We start from the raw sequence: 21,808 nt of genomic DNA, 5'->3' as shown, positions 1-21,808 counted from the left end.
GGTCTGAGATGGAGACTTAATTCCTTCGGTACCAGATCTCTTTGGAGAATCCTTGGCTTTTGCTGGTCAGACTTTGTGTCCAATGATTGGTTGCTGAGAGAGAATGAAATGGGATTTGTTACCTGCATAGTCCGTGAGCATCAGCTGGCTGTATGGACATGTGTCTCGTTTTCCTGACTGATCCTGCTCACCAGATTCTCTCAGCGAGGGAGCCTTGTGAGTGGAGGAGGCCAATGGACCGACCATGTGCATTGTGGTTACAGCAGGTTGATCGGCATCTTAAGGAGATGGGGAGGGGCCAGGAATCTGCCTGGGGGATGGCCAGACGGAGGACGCTGGAGTGCCGGCGGAAAGTGGATGTAGCGGCGTGCTGCTCCCTTGCATGCTCCTATACCTGACCTGACCGAACCTGAAGTGATAAAATGAGAATATAAGGGTCCTTATTGCACTAAATTATTTGAAGGTAGATTATCAGTTGTTTATTTTCTCACAATCAGCAGAGAGATGTTGTTTATGCTTCTTAGTGGAGAGTGCTAAATAAAAACAAAGAAATAATAAATAAACTAACATTTAAAACTGTGTTTCAAAGGTTTTTATTACTTTTTGATCACCCAGCCCTGATTAATACACCTCGCTTGTTTTGGAAACTTTGAAAAAAAGTAAACAAACGGTTTTGGTTTTTTTTTTTTTAAGTGCTATTCTTATCCTAAATCATGCTGATCCATTCCCATGTTTAATTTTGCCACAACCTGGAATAAACTGGCTCCAATGACTGTGCCATGGTTCAGGAGGGCATCATAATGCTGATTGAACATCTGACAAGCTGTCCTGGGACCACCTTTCCAGTGACCTGTCGGATCGATGTTGCTTCACAGCATCATAACTTCTTGATGGGTCACGTTGGCACCAATGGCAGTCTCATCCCACAGCACACGGCAGCACAGGTGTTGTTTACTGAAGCCGACATGCCTCACAAGGCCATTTTCATACATGGCAGTATGGACGCTGTTTGCTCGACAAGAGCTTGCCTACTGGTACGAATTTTGCAATTGCACAACGATGTTACAATACTTTTTTTTAGCAGTCACAGTATTATGCCACCTGGCAAATGATTATATATATATATATAGATATATATATATTTTTATATATATATATATATATATATATATATATATATATATATATATATATATATATATATATATATATATATATATGGTGTGGTTTCAAACTGTAAGGTGGTGGCAGGGGAGAGTGTAGCTCGACAGCATCGATTGGTGGTCTGTAGGATGATTTTGGAGGTGAGGTTGAGGAAGAGAGTGAGGGCTGAACCAAGGACCAGATGGTGGAAGCTGAAGGAGTAAGACTGTTGCATGGAATTTAGGGAGGAGGTGAGACAGGCGTTGGATGGTGGTAAAGATGGGTGGGATGATTGGGCAACTACAGCAGAAGTGATGAGGGAGATAGCTTGGAAGGTACTTGGTGTGACATCTGGACAGAGGAAAGAAGATAAGGAGACTTGGTGGTGGAATGAGGAAGTACAGGAAAGTATAAGGAAGAAGGGGTTGGCGAAAAGGAAGTGGGATAGTCAGAGAGATGAAGAAAGTACGCAGGAGTACAAGGAGTACACTACAGAAAGGCAAAAAGAGAGGTGGCAAAGGCCAAGAAAAAGGCATATGACGAGCTGTATGAGAAGTTGGATACCAAAGAAAGGGAAAACGATTTATACCGATTGGCAAGACAGAGGGACCGAGCTGGGAAGGATGTGCTGTAGGTTCGGGTGATAAAGGACGCAAATGGGAAGGTGCTGATGAGCGAGGAGAGTGTGTTGAGAAGGTGGATGGAGTACTTTGAGGAGCTGATGAATGAAGAAAATGAGAGAAATCTTTGTTCTTTGTTCCTTTCACATTAATTTTTATGCCTCCGGCACCCTTGGTGCGGAGGCATAAATTATGTTTCCGGGTTGTCCGTTCATCCGTCCATCCATCCATCCGGATTTTCGCTTACGCGATAACTCAAGAAGCAAATTGTAGAATTTCATCAAAGTTGGTACAAAGGTAAAGTAAGACAGGGAAATTAAGTGATTAGATTTTTCGGCCAGATGTGATAAATATCAAGGGTCAAAGGTCAAGGTCAAACTCTGAAACTTTACTGTTTATGCCCTAACTCAAGAAATATTGGACAGAATTTCATCAAACTTGGTACAAAGGTAAAGTTAGACAGGGCAATTAACTAATTAGATTTTGGGCCAGATATGATAAAGGTCAAGGGTCAAATATGTCAATACTCAAGTGTTTGTGCGGGAGAGCGGAGGCATACCCGTCGACTGCGTGCAGTCAAATTACTCTAGTTTATATTATTTTATTTTACTTATTTATTTTATAATTCTCTTTTTAATCATTCTCATTCTTTCTTTTTGTTCTCATTCATCTCTATATTCCTCTTTCATTATCCATCTCTCTAAGGAGAAGTGAATTCTTACAGAGGCTCACTTGGCTGCGCCTGGATGGGTTTGAGGGTTGTGGAGCAGCAGGTGAAACCCGAATCCTATCCAGGTTCCTCCTGATGACCCGATCTTTGCTGTTAACTTCTTTGGGTTCTTTCTTGGTCTTCAGTTTCATAAAGCAAAAGATATTCTCTTTGATAACTCCCCTATCCCCACCCCTTTCTCTCATTATCCCATCCTCCCTCCACCCCCTCCTCATACAGTGTATAACCATCTTCCCACACCTCTCCATCTCTCCCTTCTCTTTTCCTCCTTCCCCTTCCCTTACTTTCCCCTCCCCTCTCTCAGTCTATGGATGTATCTGAACAGTGGTTATCTCCATACATGTCTGGACAGTGGTTATGTCCAGGTAGGGCTTGTCTCTGGACCTATCCAGACAGGAATTTGGCTCTGGACGTGTCCAGATGGTGTTTGTGTCTGGGCAGTATTTATAGTATGACCAGTAGAAAATGGATTTCAGACATTATTATGCTTCCATCTTCACTGTTATTCTCTGCAGAATCATTTTGATGAGACAGTATGAATCATAATTAACACTCCACCACACATATGCATTCCCTTCTCTTTGCTCACGCTGCCTTCCCGACCCCCACCCCTCCTTGCTCCCCCACCCCTTCTTGCTCCCCTCCCTCCTCTATCTTTCCCCCTCCACCTCCTCACACTCCCTCCTCTCTCTTTCCACCCTCTTTTTCTCCCCACCTCAGTATTGCCGTCAGCAAAGCGACAGCTGCAATTTGCTTGTATAGATGTACAGTGCCTATAGAAAGTCCACACCCCCTTTCAAAATTTTCACCTTTTGTTGCCTTATAGCCTGGAATTAAATTGCATTAAATCAGACTTTTTCCACCTTTATTGACACATCGTAACGCACAACTTCCAAGGGAAAAACAAATTCGACAAATTTCAGAAAATTAATTTAAAATACACAACTAGAATATCTTGGTTGGATAAGTATCCACCCCCCCCCCCCCGAGTTAAGACTTGCTGGAAGCACCTTGGGCAGCATTTACAGTTGTGAGTGTTGGGATGGGTCTCCACCAACTTTGCACACCTTGATTGGGCAATATTTGTCCATTCTTCGGCACAAAACTGTTCAAGCTCTGTCATGTTGAGTGGGGAGCATTTATGGACAGCAATCTTCAAGTCATGCCACAGATTTTTGATTGGATTTAGGTCGGGACTCTGACGCGGCCACTCAAGCACATTTGTCTTTTTGTTCCTCAGCCACTCCAGTGTAGCTTCGGCTGTGTGCTTCGGATTGTTGTCATGCTGAAAGGTAAACTTCCATCCCAATTTCAGCTTTCTTGCAGAGGGCAGCAGGTTTTCCTCTGCTCCGTTCATTTTCCCTTTTATCCTGACAAGTGCCCCAGTCCCTGCTGATGAGAAACATCCCCATAATATGATGCTGGCACCACCGTGCTTCACAGTAGGGATGTTGTTCTTTGGGTGTTGTGCTGTGTTGGGTTTGGTTGCAGCAAATGTAACGTTTTGCATTTAGGCCAAAAAGTTCCATCTTGGTTTCATAAGACCAAAAAACTTTTCGTCAAATGGCTTCAGAATCTCAGAAGTGATTTTTTTTGCATACCTCATACAGGAATCAAGGTGGGCTTTTTTTGAGTAATGGCTTTTATTGCCACCCTGCCACCGTACCATGGGCCAGACTTGTGCAGTGCTTGGATATTGTTCTGACATGCACAGAGTGACCAGTCTTTGCCATTAAGGCCTGTAGCCCTTTCAAAGTTGCCATTGGCCTCTTAATGGCCTCTCTCCTCAGATCAGTCTCCTCCTTGCTTGGTCATCCAGTTTGGAGAGACGGCCTGATCTTGGCAGGGTCTTGGTGGTACCATACACCTTCCACTTCTTGATAGTCTTGACTGTGCTCCAAGGGATATTCAAGACCTTTAAAATATTTTCATGCCATCCCATGATCGGTGCCTTTCCACTACTTTACCCTGGAGGTATTTTGACAGCTCCTTGGTGCTCATGGTTGAGTCTCTGCAGTGAAATGCACGACCCAGCAGAGGAAACCAGCAGGAACAGCTGATTTTATTCTGAAATCATAAGAATCACTATAATATAACAAAGGTGGATGCAAATTAACATGGTGTGTGATTGTGACTGTGATTGGTTACACCTAAGCTAATTTGCAATTACTATTATAAGTGGGGTGGATACTTATCCAACCGAGATATTCTAGTTTTATATTTTTCATGAATTTTCTTAAATTTGTGGAATTTGTTTTTTTTACTTGGAAGTTTCACAAAAAACCCACTCCACGAGAGTACCTCCTGTGCAGCTGCCCTCAACAGGGTAGCTCACTGGTTGACGGGATTGGGGCAAAGCCTTCAGTACCCCCACTCTTTTATGATAGGAGGGAAACCATGGGGTAACCTTCCCGGGTCCGATTGTGGTACTGTGTGTCGGGGTTTGCTGAGATGTCATCCACCAGATGGCGGTCTCCTTGGGTTAACCTGAGGTGGTCCCTTCGGGTGGGTGCCTGGAATGTCCTATCCCTAAAAGAGGATGATCACCTGTCTCTGTTATCATATGAGCTCAAGCATTGGACATCGGTATTGCAGCACTCTCTGAAGTTCGGAGACTTGATAGTGGCGAGTTCATGGCAGGTGGGTACACCTACGATTGGTCTGGTCGCTCTGATGGTTACCATGTCCAAGGAGTTCCTGTAACTGTGTCTAATAAGCTTATTCCAATGATAATTGACGTAACACCTGTCAATGAGCGTATTATGAGACTAAGGATTTGTCACCCTTTGGGTGTCGTTTCCTTGGTCTCTGCATGTGCTCCGACTGAAGCGAGCGATCTCAACGTGAACGACACATCCTATGCCATGCTTGAGTCTGTGGTTGATCAGTGCCCCAGGCAAGATACTCTTCTCATCTTGGGGGATTTCAATGCATTGATTGGAACTGATAGGGATGGTTGTGAGACGTGTGTTGGTCCCCATGGGTCTGGAACTGTAAACCAGAATAGCGTTAAGTTCCTTGACTTCACACGAAATCATGGACTTCAGGTGACGGGTTCATGGTTTCAACGCCCACAGGCTCATCGCTGGAGTTTGTATTCCAACGCTGGTCGTGTGGCAAAGGAGATTTATCATGTGCTCATTGATGGTCGCTGGAGGATGATCCAGACCTGCAGGGTCTACCGAAGTGCTCAGTTCCTCAACATCAACCATCGGCTTGAGGTAGCAACTCTGAAGTTGCAGCTTAAATCTGGGACAATGGTACCATACCAGCCAAGACTGGATGTTAGCAAGCTCAAGGATGAGAGGGTAACTGAGGAGTTTATGAACAGGCTGAGTGGTGAGTTTGTTGGTCTGGGTGCTTTGGGGAACCCTGATGAGTTGTGGAGTGCCTTCAGGACCACCATCCTTACTGTTGCTGGTGGATGTCTTGGAACTTACCGTCGGGCTAAGAACAATTTTGTCTCTCAACGGACACTGAATACCATTGACCAGAGTCGCAGGGCCAGGCAGAATGGTAGAGCTGTGCTGTTCAGGGCGTTGAGGCATAAAAGTGTACTTGCGCTCAGGGTGGACAAGGAGGCCTCAGTGCGAGGAATCTGTGAGGCGGTAGAGCATCACGTCGTCAAGTGATTATCATCCCGCTTACAGGGGAATTCGCGCATTGTGTTCATCCAAGCCCATCCCTCGGAGCACTGCAGTTAGAGCACTGGGTGGTAGGCTCTTGACAGAGGAGTCTGACGTGAAGGCCCACTGGGCCAGGTCCTTTGAGCAGCTGTACCAGGCTGATCCACCAGCTGTTGAACTGGATGTCAGGGGTGTTACCATCTCCAATGCTGACCCTCCCATCAACTGTGGTCCACCGTCGTTTGTGGAAACGAATGCTGTGGTGAACCGGTTGAAATGGGGTAAAGCTCCCTGGGATCTGTGGAATCCATGCTGACCTTCTCAAGGCTGGTGGAAATTCTGTTCTCATAGCGTTGCATGCAGTTATGTGCTCTGCCTGAACCACAGGCATCATCCCAACTGACTGGAAGAAGGGCATTGTTGTCCTTCATCTGGAAAGGGCAGGGTGAACACCAAGACTGCAACATTTACCAAGGGGTGACAATGCTCTCAGTGTCGGACAAGGTCTTTGCTCGGATAATCCATGATAGGGTTCACCACCATCTGCTTGATCACCAGCGCCCAGAGCAGTCAGACTTTACACCATATAGGTCAATAATTGACCGTATCCTCGCGCTTCGGGTCCTCACCGAACATAGATGAGAGTTTCGGCAGGGGCTGCTTGCAGACTATGTTGATCAATGCAAAGCGTTCGATCCAGTAAATCAGGGTGCCCTCTGGAAGATTCATGGTCTTTGTTGGGTGCCACCAAAACTGAGAAATCTGATGTCTGAACTATCCTCTAGTCCTAATCGTGCTGTGAGATGTAATGATACCATCTCCAACTTATTTCCAGTTATTACTGGTGTTCTTCAGTGGTGTGTACTGGCCCCCACCCTTTTTAATGCTTGTTTGGACTGGATTCTCGGGAGGATGTTGGAGAGATCAAGCTGCGGTGCATCGTTTGGGAATGTCAAGTTCCTGATCTTGATTTCGTAGATGATGCAGTCATCTTTGCAGAGACGGATATCCTTTTTGGGGCCCTTAGGGTGCTGAATGAGAAGTCACAGCCACTGGGATTATGGGTTTCCTGGGTCCAAACTAAGATCCAGGCTTTTAATGATGTATTGGATGCTGCTATCTTGTCTGTACCTGTTTGAGGTGAGGATGTTGAGGTTATGGAGAAAAAGAGAGAGAGCGCGAGAGAGAGAGAGAGAGAGAGAGAGAGAGAGAGAGACAGAGACAGAGACAGAGACAGAGACAGAGAGAGAGAGAGAGAGAGAGAGAGAGAGAGAGAGAGAGAGAGACAGAGAGAGAGACACAGAGACAGACACAGAGACAGACACAGAGACAGACACAGAGACAGAGACAGAGACAGAGACAGAGACAGAGACAGACACAGAGACAGACACAGAGAGAGACATTCATTACCTTGGTAGTGATATTCATATGTCTGCTGGCTGTGATCCAGAGGTCAATCGACGTCTGGTTTGGGCCCAAGGAGTCACAGATTATGTGCATCAAGGGGTGTGGCCCTGGCCGTACTTGTGCAAGAGGATGAAACTCTGAGTCTTCCGATCCTTGGTGCTTCCAGTCCTGCTCTATAGATGTGAGACTTGGACTCTTACCATGGATCTGAGATGGAGACGTGATTCCTTTGGTACGAGGTCTGTTTGGAGAATCCTTGGCTATCGCTGGTCGGACTTTGTGTTCAACGAGCAGTTACTGAGAAAAACTCAAATGAGATTTGTTACCTGCATCATCCGTGAGCATCAGCTGTGGTTGAATGGACATGTGGCTCGTTTTCCTGATGCTGATCCTGCTCACTAGATTCTCTCCGCGAGGGAGCCTCGTGAGTGTAGGAGGCCAATGGGCCGACCATGTGCCTCCTGTTTGGTGTAGGTTGGTTGGAACCTCGAGAAGATGGGGATGGGTCAGCTATCTGCCTGGGGAATGACCAGACGGAGGTCCCTGAAGTATCACGGAAAGTGGACGCAGTGACGCGCTGCTCCGGCGCATGCTGCCATATCTAACCTGACCTGACCTGAAATGTCAACTTAAGAGTGTATTTGTGTTTTTACTTTACACCATTTTGGGCAATCTGCTTTCTTGACAAAACATTGATGTAAATATACGAAGAGTTGCTGCAATATATTTACCATTGGCAGTTACTGTAAATGAAGAGGTGCGTAGACAGCTTGTCGGACGTGGTAAAACGACTCTCCATTCGGGTGTGTACTTGCCTGCATGCTTGGTTATGTGTGTGTGGTGCACCGGTTTCATGGGCGCATGATCTGAAAAAAGAAATTGTAAGTCACACCCTGGTTCATGGCACTGTGGAGGAGGTTATGTAGCCGTCTCAGGAACTATGTGCTTCTGCATGGAGGGAGCCGACCTGTGCAGTGCCAAAGGCGCTTGGGGAGTGTACGTGCTGCAGCATTAAAGTCACGTGGGACATACCACTGTGCAGCGTGGGTGTGGGGAGATTAATGCATGTGTGTGAATGAAAGGATGAGTATATCGCCAGTGTGCATGCATGGTTAGCATGGACTGTGTGGAGGTTGGAGGAATGCGTATGGAGGGGAGCGGGTGGCATGCATGCAGGAAGGCATTTGCCAGGTAGATAGCATGGGTTATATTATAATTTTTAAATGCTCCTGCCTGCTTTTATATAGAGCACGGCAGTTAAAAGCAAACATGGTTGTTTGGGCGCTTTTTATTGCCACAGTAATGCCCTGGTAGCTGCCTATCTTCCCCATCCATAGCCATCCCTCCCCTCACGCTTCCATCCCTTGCCCTTATGCTGCCTCCCTTTCCCTCGCACTGCCTTCCCTTCCCCTCGCACTGCCTTCTCTTCCCCTCGCACTGCCTTCTCTTCCCCTCGCACTGCCTTCCCTTCCCCCCGCACTGCCTTCCCTTCCACTAGCACTGCCTTCCCTTCCCCTCACGCTGCCTTCCATTCCCCTCATGGTGCCTTCCCTTTCCCTTGCGCTACCTTGCCTCCCCTTCACGCTGCTTGCCTTCCCCTCATGTTGCTTCCGCCCCCCCCACACTCACCCCTCACACCGCATCCCCACCTCCCATGCCACCCCTAGGTCACTCCCCCCACACCGCATCCCCACCTCCCACACCACTCCGCCCTCATGCTGCACCCCTCTCACACCGCTGCCCCCCACACCGCTTCCCCTCACCACGCAACTCCCCCATGCCGCGTCCCCCTCTCATTCCCCCCTCACACCGCTTCCCCCATCACGCCACTTCCCCCCTCACGCCACTCCCCCTCATGCCGCTTCCCCCCTCACGTCACCCCCCGCACTGATTTCCCCTCCCTCCCGCTGCTTTTCCTTCCCTCCCCTCATGCTGCCTTCTCTTCCCTTCCCTTCCCCCATGCCGCTCACACCGCTTCTACCGCTCATACTGCTTCCACCCCTCACATCGCTTCCCACTCCCCTTATGCCACTCCCCCACCCCCCACGCCGCTTCCACCGCTCACACCGCTTCCCACTCCCCTTACCCCACTTTCCCCCATGCCGCTTCCATCCCTCACGTTGCTTCCCCCTCATGCCGCTTCCACCCCTCATGCCGCTTCCACCCCTCATGCCGCTTCCCCCACCCCTCATGCCGCTTCCCGCCCTCACGTCGTTTCTCCCTCTCGCGCTGATTTCCCCTCCCCTCACGCTGCTTTTCCTTCCCTCCCCTCACGCTGCCTTCCCTTCCCTTCCCTTCTCCCCATGCTGCTCACACCACTTCTACCGTTCATACTGCTTCCACCCCTCACATCGCTTACCACTCCCCTTACGCCACAACCCTCCCACGCCGCTTCCACCGCTCACACTGTTTCCTACTTCCCTTACGCCACTGCGCCGCTTTCCCCTCTCCTCATGGTGAATTTCCTTCCCGCCCCTCTCACTTCCTTCTTTCCAACCCCCTCCACCACCATGTAACTCTCCAGCAGTCGAGGAGAGGAAGGGGTGTCAAAGAATGTGTGAATTGGACTGCTGCTCGGATTAATTCCACAATTCCTCTCAGCTGAAGAGATTCTAGAACTTATATGTGTGGAAATTAAATAAAGGCACAAACACTGGTATGGCTTTTACGATGAGTGAAGGAAAATGCGTTTCCTTCCCTTCACCTTCCCTCATGCTTCCCTCAACTCCTCCAAAAGGCCTTCCAACCGTATAGACGTCCTTGGGCTGTGTCCATGCGTTGTTTAGTATGACCCATTTGAACGTGCTGTTTTAATGTACCCAATTTCATTTATCCTTTACTAATGCTGGCATAAGTGAACCATCCCCCCCCCCCCCACACACACACACACACACACACACACACACACACACACACACACACACACACACACACACACACACACACACACACACACACACACACACACACACACACACACACACACACACACACACACACACACACACCGCGCTTTCCCTCTCGTCCCCCTATCAAACACGCTTTCAGAACACTCCCTTCCTCTCCCCAATAGCCCTCTCACTCCCCCATCCTCCTCCCTCCCTACCCACTCCCGGAACGGACGTCGACGTGTGGTAAGGCCTCGCTCTTCCACCCCATCCTCGCTCACCCCCCCTTCTTTGCTTTCCCCCATCCTAGCTCCCTTCTCCTCACCCCTTCCTCGCTCCCCCACCCTCCTTGCTCCCTCACTCCTCCTCCTCCATCCCCCCCCCCCCGTCTTAATATTCCCATCAGCAAAGCGGAGTGTTGTATTTGCTCGTGCATTTATAATAGCAAGGGGACATAAAATAATTTTTTAGTCAAAAACAATCCCCACATTGTCGAAAATATCGTTATTTTTGCTCCAGCACCCAGAGTTTCTGAGATTTAAGCCAACTTTTTTTCTTCATCCACCCCAAACCCACCTCCTTCAAATAACCTGCATTCCTTCCTGAAAGTTCCTGTAATATCCATCTTGTATTCCCCATGTTCCCCGCCCCATCCCTATCCCTTCCACAGATCTCCTAATGTCTCTGTGTCCCCACTGTTTTGTTCTCCCCTGTCCCGCCCCTCTTATCTCATGGCCCCCATTGCCGTGCGTTGTGTGTTAGCTCTCATACGAGCCTCGACAAGATATACAAAAAAAGTGTTTTTAATGTTATGACATTGACAGGCAAACATTCTCCTCCACATGATTGAGAAATCTGTTGGTTTTATGTGATAAGTTCAAATTGGAAAGTTATTGCAAATTCAATGGAGAACAATTTGGCGTCAACCGGAAGTAGATATGACTTCAGGTTCTGGAGTTATCACCAAAAACGTGTTTTACGTTTTTGCAATGTCACGTCATAACGGGCTGACTGATTTTTACGAAGCATTGTCATGTGCCATCACAGGGATGGTGCCTACAATCTATTAAAGTTTCACAACAATCGGTGAAGCGGTTTGGGCTGTAGGAGAGCAGACAAACAAACAAACCAACCGAACCGATGAACATACTTGGCGAAATTTCTTTCACCAAGTAACAAACAGACAGGGGTGAAAACATAACCTCTGTCCACCTTTGGTGGCAGAGGTAATGAAACAGGACAAGAAAACTACGTGCATCCAAAAGGTTTGCAGAGGTGTATGTACTTTGCCAAGTATGTTCAATTATGTACTGTTACAAAACTGAAAAAAATTGCTAAAAAACTGAAATTAAATCATCTAAAATATTTGGTACAAACTCCAGGACATTGCTGGAGTCAGTATATGGAAGATTGCTCCAGAGATTAAAAAAAAATTGAAAACATGAGACATGGTAAGAAGAGAAACATGAAAGATTGTTTGCTTTGTGCTTAAATAATTATTTTTCACGTACAGGGTTGCCTGCCACTGGTGTTGCTGTTTGATCTTCAGGATGACGTTGAGGTCTCTCCCTCAAAGCTTGCGCAAATCATGGATTCTCTCGATGTCTTCATCAGTGTCAAACCCAAGCCACGGCAACTGAGCAGGGTAAGGCAGAATGAAAACTAGGACATTCCGCGACGTCGCCAGATGTGCCTCTGCCCACATTATTACATAATTTTTCATACTTGTACCAAGTTTAATTTAAATCCCTGAACCCAGATTTAAAATGTTAAATAATTCTGGCTGCCAGCCCATGTGTCCGATCAGGTTGAAGGTGAAAAAATATATTCCTCATGAGGACTACATCATCATTGTGATGTTTCATGTTAATTGATGAAGAAGTTCAAGAGAGAGACTTTTTCAAAGATTTTCGTTCAATCCAATGTAGCTGCCAGACCATGTGACCTATTATTTATTTATTAACACTGGCATCTGCAAGGCTGGGAGAACATGTGGGTGAAGTTTCCCCTCGATCTCTCAAGCTGTTCTGGAGAAGAGGATTTTTAAGGATTTCAGGGTAAATCCAATATGACTACCAAACCATGTGACCTCTGACATCAGAGTTGGTGAACTTTTTGTTCCTCATGGATAGGCAATCATGCTTGTGAAGTTTCGCACCATGTAACCAATGACGTCATCAATTTTTTTCCCCATACAATTTAGCCTCAGATGACCCTCAATTTTCATACTGATCGGATAAAGCGTTCGACGTATGCAACTATGACGTCATAATGAAGCCGCCTATGACATCATCAAAAAATCATGCTCGTTTTCCATGGAGAGGACTGAGAGATCAGACCATTCTGAGGCTGGCTCGTTTATTGTACTACAAGGAGCAATTGCCTGGCTTTGTCATTTCCCACACATCTCGGTGAACAATTTAATCTTCTTCATTGAAGCAGTTGTTGGGCTTTTCATGAAACTTGGCAGATACAGCAGTCTCTCTTGGTAATGTAGATTAAATTGTCATGTCTTTAAAAGAGATATGAAATTCACCAATAATAGGTGTAGCAAATAAAATTTATGATTGAGTTCCAACCCTAAAATTTATGATAGAAAATACTTGATCAACTAAAATTTCATCCTCGTGCATGGAATCACAGGAACCTGGTTGGAGAAGTTAAGCAAATGCTCAGGGGTATAAGTTGATGAGAGCTCGACAATGTAGGGAGGACTGTAGCCTGAGCTGACCTTGTTCGCTAAAATAACTTTAAAAATACAGTAATTTATTTGAGGGAGACAAAGCCAATGAGGTGCTTTCAGAATCGTAGTGCAATCTTCAGATATCTGGGCTTTTGTACATCAGTATCCTTCCCAATTAGTGGGCAGATAACAGCAATTTTTGAGAGGAATCGTGCAAATGATGATACAAGCATCAAATTTGGCACATTTGTTCTCCAGGGGATTCTCATCAAATCTGCCTGATTGGCAGATTTTTCAAAATTTGGATTTTCAAATGGCCAATCAGGCAGATTTTATCAGAAAGCCCTGCAGAACAGAAATGCCAAATTTGATGCTTGTATCATAATTTGCACGATTTTCTACTATCTACTACACTAAATAATATACAATTTAGTGAGTTGCTATCATTTTGAATTAGTCGTTGGGGCTTTTTAAAGGGATATGGTAACCATTGAGAAGAAAGGTTAACAATCACCTAAACGTGTTAGTTGCATTTGAAACAATAAAATAACATGATTATTCCAAAATAACTCATTTGACTAGACGGCAGATTTATGAAGTCCTTCACCCCCTCCAATTCACCCCCATCCACTCCAAATCACCCCCCCCTCCAAAAGTCCCATTTAACTGTTCAGATGGTTTAACACTGCATGGTTTCCAGCTTTTCAGAGCAATTGAAAAACATTTGGGTGGCAATGAGTTTCAAAGTGATAAGGATATGAAAGACGTCTTAAATTGTATTTTTTTATATATTTTTTTTATTTTTAACTATTATAAGTGTTTCCATGCCTTTGTCATTGCAGTGTTCTCCCACTAATGGGATGAAACACAAAAGTATTCTCAGGGGATACCTTCAAAGATAGGCGAAGTTTCATCTTCCTCCTCTTTCAATTTTAACAAAACAAAAAGTGAAAGTTAACTTTTAACCAGATATGTAAGTTCAGTTAAATGTTTTTGAAAGCAATCCAAAAATAAATTGGATGCTGTCTTTAGTATCAACTTCATGCCAGTCTTTTTTGATAACATGACTGTTTTACTTCCTCAATCATGGATGTCATCATTTGGGATCTGCTTCCTTCATTGAAGTCGGTGATTGTGAAGAGTGTTGAGAAAAATGCTTCAAACGCATACAAGGCTCGAAGGCTACTGCTCGGTCTCGAAGGCAATGAAGATCCATCTCAATCCGAACCCAAGAATTGTGCTGACACAGCCATGGGTCTTCCCCTCTCCACTGCTGGTATGGCTGTCACTTTGACACTGCAGTCATGCTTTGAAATATTCTTTGATGAAATTGAAACGTGTATGTAGGTATTGGAGTTAGGAGAGGGCTGAATGGGGGGAGGGGTGGGTGGTCTAAAATTCTATCGTGTTTGTATACGTAATGTGTCAATGGCCCCTAAACCAATAGCTAATTCATAGACTATGACGTATGTTTACAGTTTTTATATACTTTGATGGTTTTCATGTCATTCTGCTTTTTAGTGTTGGCAAGTAAATTAATTATCTTTTCTCAGCTTTCCTCTTTTTGAGCCCAACTTTATTTGGCAAATGATGAGTTGTGAACTTGTGGAAGGTTTGTTACTGGCTGTGGTTACCAATAGAGTAGCTGTACAAGTCCTTGCAAAACACATTCTCAGAAGCATTCAAAGGTTTGAATATGTAATTATTACTTGACACCTTGCACTTGATATCAAGAAGTTACAGCCAATGAGAATGGAAAGTTTTTTTTTGTGTGTGTTTGTACATAGTCGAGGTTCGTGGAAGAGCTTGAACACAGAACGGATCAAGATGCAACCTAAAAGGAACAGCAGAAGGAGATGAGGGAAAATGCCAACAGCAGGGCGGAGGGAGAAAATTGACAGATGGGCAAAATAAGGTAACGTGGTAACGTTTTCGTGGTAACAAAATAAGGTAACGTGGTAACAAAATAAGGTAACGTGGAATGCAGATAACGATAAGGTAGGGGAGAACGCAAGGGGTGAAGGAGAAGGTTACAGAAGCAAAAAGATTTGGAGGGGTGGGGGTGGTTTAACGGGTGTAGAAAAGATCATGGTTTTGGATGGGGGATGACTTGAGATGGTGGTGAACACCTGTCTTGAAGACCTGGAGGGAAGAATGAGGTTGAAAAGAGGGTGGAAGTTGGTTCCACAGATGGGGAAAAGAAGGAACAAATTAGTGAAGGTGAGTAGTGGTTTTGTATTTTGACAGTTTCATAAGGAGAGGGTTGCTGGTGAACCATGTGTTTCCTGCAGATACCTTGGGGGGTGGGGGGGGGGCACGGAGAAGGCAGAGGGTGCAAGACCAGAATATAAGTGGCAGAAGACAAAGACCACCAACCTATTGGTGATGGTGATACAATAGGCCCATCAACTCGTCTTAATCGTGAGAGATACCAATTATCTTGAAAGCCTTGGTTTCCACTGTGCTGTGATTGTCAAGCTGTGCAGGATGTGAAGCAGGGGTGCCATTCCAGAGGAGAGAGCAGTACTCCATCCAGCTGTGGATGAAAGCCTTGCAGCTGGATAGGAGCTCAGGTTTGTCAAGGAAGGACTTTGCATGGTGGAGGGTGCCTAGTCAGCGTCTGGCTTTGGAGGCCAACTTTGAAATGTGACTTTCCCATGAGAGATCATGGCTGAGAGTGAGAGCCAAGAGTTTAAGTGACTGAATTTTTTTGACTCAAATATCATGGGGGTCAGGTTCCTGGAAAATGGCACGATCATTATAATTATGATAGTGGAAACCAAGGGCCAATGGGGAAAGAGGGGATCAGTTCCTGGGCTTCGAGAAAATATTGAGGAAGGTGGGTGGCAGCCAGATATAAACACATAACAAATGAAATATACATGTAAAATAAATATATAGCATGTTAACATTGAAATGTACATGTAAGTAAAAATATACAGTATAAAGTAAACAAAAACAAGTCTTTTTACCTTTATAATTTATTATAAAACAGCAAGGTGATTTTTACAAAACCCTGCCATAAATAGAAAACACAATACATAACTCGGAATGATGATGATGATGCGAGGATCGGGGGGCGGGTGGTGCGGGGAGTGTGGGGAATTTGAGCAAGGAAGAGGGGGGAGGGTTATAGGGCACAGGGATTCAGTGATCGGAAGAGCAGCATTTGCTTTACGACAAAGTCTCTTGCAGCATTTCCACATAGTAGAAGGGTAAGACAATCCTTAACAACCTGATATTAAACCCTGGAACAGGTCTTTCCTGCTTGGAGAGGAAGGGACGAGATGCTTCCTCTTCCAGAATAATCTCATCTCGCCATTTAAATACTTGCTCTGGCATAAATCCATTTGCCTCATTTAGTTCCATGAGCTGCGGCAGGTAGTTTTTCGCAGCATCATGGTCTGCCAATGCTGCTTCCCCAACAAATTTTACATAATGGAGGCCAAATCCTCTTTTGAAATTCTCAAACTCGCCCTGCAGACTTCAAATTGGTTAAGGCCCAGTCACACCTTGACGTTTGAGCCAGCGATGGCAACGTATTAAAATGTATGTAAAACACTGGCTTGCGTTGAACTTTTGATGTTTTTTTTTAAAGATTCGGACGTATTCATAGCGACTTGGTCTTATGTATAACGCATTGGTAACGGACACAGAACGTTTCGTTGTGTTATAGATAACTTATACCAACGAATGCTGAACCTGTTGTAGGCCTACACAACCGATGCCCAACGATAGTCTAACTTAGGCATAACGCGTTGCACGCATCGCCGACGATGTCGTGACGTAGCCTATTAAAAGGCTGACGCACAACGATTCGAATCATAACTGCCGTAGAAATGGAAGTGTCAACATCACGGTCACACCTTGGCGATCTTGCCAGCGTATGCCGACCTCAAGGCCCGGTCACACCTTGACGTTTTAGCCAACGTAATGCCGATTTTTGAATTTTTTTTCTAAAACGCTGGCACACGTTGAATACGTTATGGGTAAGTTTTGATAACATTGAGAGCACGCTGAAAAACACTGCCATACGTCGTTGTACGTTGGCTTTAAACGTTGTACTTTTTGGTTGTCTTCAAATTTTTTCATGCTTGAAATTTCACGACGTATGCCGGCGTATGACTCACACGTTCCGCTACGCTGGCCACAGGTTGTATGCACGGTCTGCGATCGTTGACAGACGTCAACACATGCTACTTGTAAGTTAATCATAAGTTGAGACACGCCGAGGTAATGTTTAGCGTACCCGAAACTTATTTCTAACCTATGATTAACGTGTTGTTGGCATGTTACGCGATCGTTGCCACACATCGACAGATGTTACTTTTAAGTTACTCATAGGCTGAAAGACGTCGGTATAATGGATCGTCCTTGCGTCAGCGTCCACGGCCACGGCCAGGACACTTATTTGCAGCATTCTTCAAACTTTTCTTGGGCATGACGAGGATGTTCACACTTCGATGTCTAGCTTGGCTATGATTCCAATTGTCCATCGGCAGCGTCTATTTAAAATAGTCGAGTTTGAGCGTTTTAACACGTTCAGAAGCAACGCTTCAAATTTCCAAACCCCAGCGTCAAAAAACAAAGGTGAGTGACAGCAACTTAAATCGTTCATTGTAAACAATGAAAATAGCTGAGTGGTACCGTTTAAAAGTCGTTGAGCGTAAAAAAATCCAATTGTTGAGCGCAAGCGTCTACTTTCAATAGTGGGGTTTGAGCGATTTAACACGTTCAATAGAAACGATTAAAATTTCCGAGCGCCAGCGTCAAAAAACAAAGGCGAGTGACAGCAATTTAAATCGTTCATTGTAAACAATGAAAATAGGTGAGTGGTACCGTTTAAAAGTCGTTGAGTGTAAAAAAATCCAATTGTTGAGCGCAAGCGTCTACTTTCAATAGTGGAGATGCAGCCATTTAAATCGTTGAGTTTATCATTTAAATCGTTAAATCGTTAAACGCAAGGACGATCCATCATAACCCACACCCTCCCCCTCACACTCACCTACTACTGCCAACATGAACAAACTACTACTAATACTAATACTGATACTGATACTGATACTGATACTGATACTGTTACTGCTGACATGGACATCGACTCAAAAAGGACTCGAAAACACTGTTGGGTTCCCCTTTTATGAGCAGCATTTTTATATACCAATTCCCAAAACCGCTGGGAACACGTCTTTATATGGCAGTTGTAAGCTAGAAACACGTTAATATTTTTTTTTTTTGTCGACCGGAAGACGTCATTGGAATACGTCTACATACGTCGATTTGTGTTGGGACTACGTAAAGAATTGGTTCAAAGCACGTCAAACATAAGTTAGAAATAAGTTTCGGTAAAAAAGACATTACCGCGACGTGTTTCGACTTATGAGTAGCTTATAAGTAGCCTTTGTGGACGTGTGTAAGCGTCCACATATCGTGTGTACAACCTATCCCCATCGCATGCGGAACGTGTGTCATACGCCGAGTACGTCGTAAAATTTTGAACATGTTAAAAATTTCTTGACGTACTCTACTTACTACGACGTATGATAGCGTACTTTAGCGTTCTACTCACGTATACCAAACTTACTCATACCGTATTTGACGTGCCCCCAACGTTTTAGACACATTTTTCTTAGGTCGGCATACGCTGGCAAGATCGCCAAGGTGTGACCGCGATGTTGACACTTCCATTTCTATGGCAGTTATGATTCGAATCGTTGTGCGTCAGCCTTTTAATAGGCTATGTCACGACATCGTCGGCGATGCGTGCAACGCGCTATGCCTGAGTTAGACTATCGTTGGGCATTGGTTGTGTAGGCCAACAACAGGTTCAGCATTCGTTGGTATAAGTTATCTATAACACAACGAAATGTTCTGTGTCCGTTACCAATGCGTTATACATAAGACCAAGTTGCTATGAATACGTCCGAACCTTTAAAAAAAAACATCAAAAGTTCAACGTAAGCCAGCGTTTTAGATACATTTTAATACGTTGCCATCGCTGGCTAAAACGTCAAGGTGTGACCGGGCCTTAAGAAAAATGTGTCTAAAACGTTGGGGCACGTCAAATACGGTATGAGTAAGTTTGGTATACGTGAGTAGAACGCTAAAGTACGCTATCATACGTCGTAGTAAGTAGAGTACGTGAAGAAATTTTAAACATGTTCAAAAATTTACGACGTACTCGGCGTATGACGCACGTTCCGCATGCGATGGGGATAAGTTTTACACACGACATGCGGACGCTTACACACGTCCACAAAGGCTACTTATAAGCTACTCATAAGTCGAAACACGTCGCGGTAATGTCTTTTTTACGCGAAACTTATTTCTAACTTATGTTTGACGTGCTTTGAACCAATTCTTTACGTAGTCCCAACACACATCGACGTATGTAGACGTATTCCAATGACGTCTTCCGGTCGGCCAAAAAAAATAAATGAACGTGTTTCTAGCTTACAACTGCCATATAAAGACGTGTTCCCAGCGGTTTTGGGAATTGGTATATAAAAATGCTGCTCATAAAAGGGGAACCCAACAGTGTTTTCGAGTCCTTTTTGAGTCGATGTCCATGTCAGCAGTAACAGTATCAGTATCAGTATTAGTATTAGTATTAGTAGTAGTTTGTTCATGTTGGCAGTAGTAGGTGAGTGTGAGGGGGAGGGTGTGGGTTATGATGGATCGTCCTTGCGTCCCCGTGTCCATGGGTAGGAGACATCTTTTCACCATTGTTCGAAGTTCTTCGCGGCTAATTTTTTATGGGGCTTTTTCAACAATGAGCTATAGCTTGTTTTTACGATTTCGGTCTATTCATAACGGGTTGGACAAATGCACAATTAACTAATAATGTGCATAGAGCGCTTTGATTACTTATAGATACGATATACCAACGAATAATTATCGTGAAGCCGGCGGTCACAAACTATGCCCAACGATAGCCTAACTTATCCATATCGTGCGGCAGTTTATCTTTGCCGGTGACGTAGGGTTTGCTATTCATAGGCTGCCACTCAACGATTTAAATGGCTGCATCTCCACTATTGAAAGTAGATGCTTGCGCTCAACAATTGGATTTTTTTTACGCTCAACGACTTTTAAACGGTACCACTCAGCTATTTTCATTGTTTACAATGAACGATTTAAATTGCTGTCACTCGCCTTTGTTTTTTGACGCTGGGGTTTGGAAATTTGAAGCGTTTCTTCTGAACGTGTTAAAACGCTCAAACTCGACGATTTTAAATAGACGCTGCCGATGGACAATTGGAATCATAGCCAAGCTAGACATCGAAGTCTGAACATCCTCGTCATGCCAAAGAAAAGTTTGAAGAATGCTGCAAATAAGTGTCCTGGCCGTGGCCATGGACGCTGACGCAAGGACGATCCATTTTCCCGACGTCTTTCAGCCTATGAATAACTTAAAAGTAACGTCTGTCGATGTGTGGCAACGATCACGTAACGTGCCAACAACACGTTAATCATAGGTTTGAAATAAGTTTCGGGTACGCTAAACATTACCTCGGCGTGTCTCAACTTATGATTAACTTACAAGTAGCATGTGTTGACGTCTGTCAACGATCGCAGACCGTGCATACAACTTGTGGCCAGCGTAGCGGAACGTGTGAGTCATACGCCGGCATACGTCGTGAAATTTCAAGCATGAAAAAAATTGAGGACAACCAAAAAGTACAATGTTTAAAGCCAGCGTACAACGACGTATGGCAGTGTTTTTCAGCGTGCTCTCAATGTTATCAAAACTTACCCATAACGTATTCAACGTGTGCCAGCGTTTTAGAAAAAAAATTCAAAAATCGGCATACGTTGGCTAAAACGCCAAGGTGTGACCGGGCCTTTACCCTGTTTCAGGAAGTGCCTCTTTTGATCATCGCTGGTTTATAACCAAAAGATTTTCAAATTCACAAGAGTATGGAAGGATGCTGTAATGCTATTTTGCCCTGAGGATGCTGTAATGAGGATGAAACCGGTCGGTAACTGCTTTTTCCATGCATTTGTCACAACATCTGAAATTGCACCTTGGTAATTAGCGCTGCTAGATAGCTCTTCTGAGAGTGGCAGACAGTACGTGCGTTGTGGCGGTGACGTAACATTGTTCGTCACAGGTCTGAAAATGACATTAATTATCATCATTGCACCCGACCGCAAACCATTAATGACTCCAGATAGTGTTTGGTAAAGTTGGAGATAATGTTTATGCACAAATTCTTCAGGTCAGGTCAGGTATGGGAGCATGTCCCAGAACAGCGCGTCGCTGCGTCCACTTTCCACCGGTACTCCAGGGGCCTCCGTCTGGCCATCCCCCAGACAGATGCCAGGCCCATCCCCATCTCCTTGAGATGACGGTCAACCTGCTGCAATCACGAGGCACGTGGTTGGCCCATTGGCCTACTCCACTCACGAGGTTCCCTCGCTGAGAGAATCTGGTGAGCAGGATCAGCGTCAGGAATACGAGCCACATGTCCATACAGCGGCAGCTGACGCTCACGGACGATGCAGGTAGCAAATCTCATCCAAGTCTCTCTCAGCAACCGCTCGTTGGACACAAAATCCGACCAGCGATAGCCAAGGATTCTCCGAAGAGACCTAGTACCAAAGGAATGAAGTCTCCGTCTCAGATCCTTGGTCAGAGTCCAAGTCTCGCATCCATAGAGCAAGACTGGAAGCACCAAGGACCTGAAGACTCGGACTTTCGTCCTCCC

At 45.1% G+C, this 21,808-nt stretch overlaps 2 protein-coding genes across 9 annotated transcripts in view; one reads left to right on the top strand and one right to left on the bottom strand.

Moving 5' to 3' along the window:
- The window catches only part of BICC1 (BicC family RNA binding protein 1), a 360,705-nt gene that overhangs the window by 222,310 nt on the left and 116,587 nt on the right, over nucleotides 1–21,808 (top strand). For 5 of the 6 annotated variants that reach the window (XM_085883536.1, XM_085883537.1, XM_085883535.1 and 2 more), the window contains 3 exons: nucleotides 789–1,034; nucleotides 11,928–12,059; nucleotides 14,223–14,373. In XM_085883536.1, coding sequence (XP_085739662.1) covers nucleotides 789–1,034; nucleotides 11,928–12,059; nucleotides 14,223–14,373 — 529 coding nt within the window. The remainder of the gene's footprint in view (nucleotides 1–788; nucleotides 1,035–11,927; nucleotides 12,060–14,222; nucleotides 14,374–21,808) is intronic. The other variant, XM_085883538.1, reaches the window with a different exon arrangement.
- The window catches only part of LOC147027276 (uncharacterized), a 39,774-nt gene continuing 29,646 nt past the window's right edge, over nucleotides 11,681–21,808 (bottom strand). For all 3 annotated transcript variants that reach the window (XR_015058758.1, XM_085883541.1, XM_085883542.1), the window contains exon 3: nucleotides 11,681–12,050. The gene's annotated coding sequence lies outside the window, so the exon portion shown is untranslated. The remainder of the gene's footprint in view (nucleotides 12,051–21,808) is intronic.

Source organism: Eptatretus burgeri, chromosome 5 (assembly GCF_056783735.1).
Source record: "Eptatretus burgeri isolate ZD-2024b chromosome 5, Ebu_testis_v1, whole genome shotgun sequence".
Classification (NCBI taxonomy): domain Eukaryota; kingdom Metazoa; phylum Chordata; class Myxini; order Myxiniformes; family Myxinidae; genus Eptatretus; species Eptatretus burgeri.
This window is presented reverse-complemented; position numbering and strand designations above follow the sequence as displayed.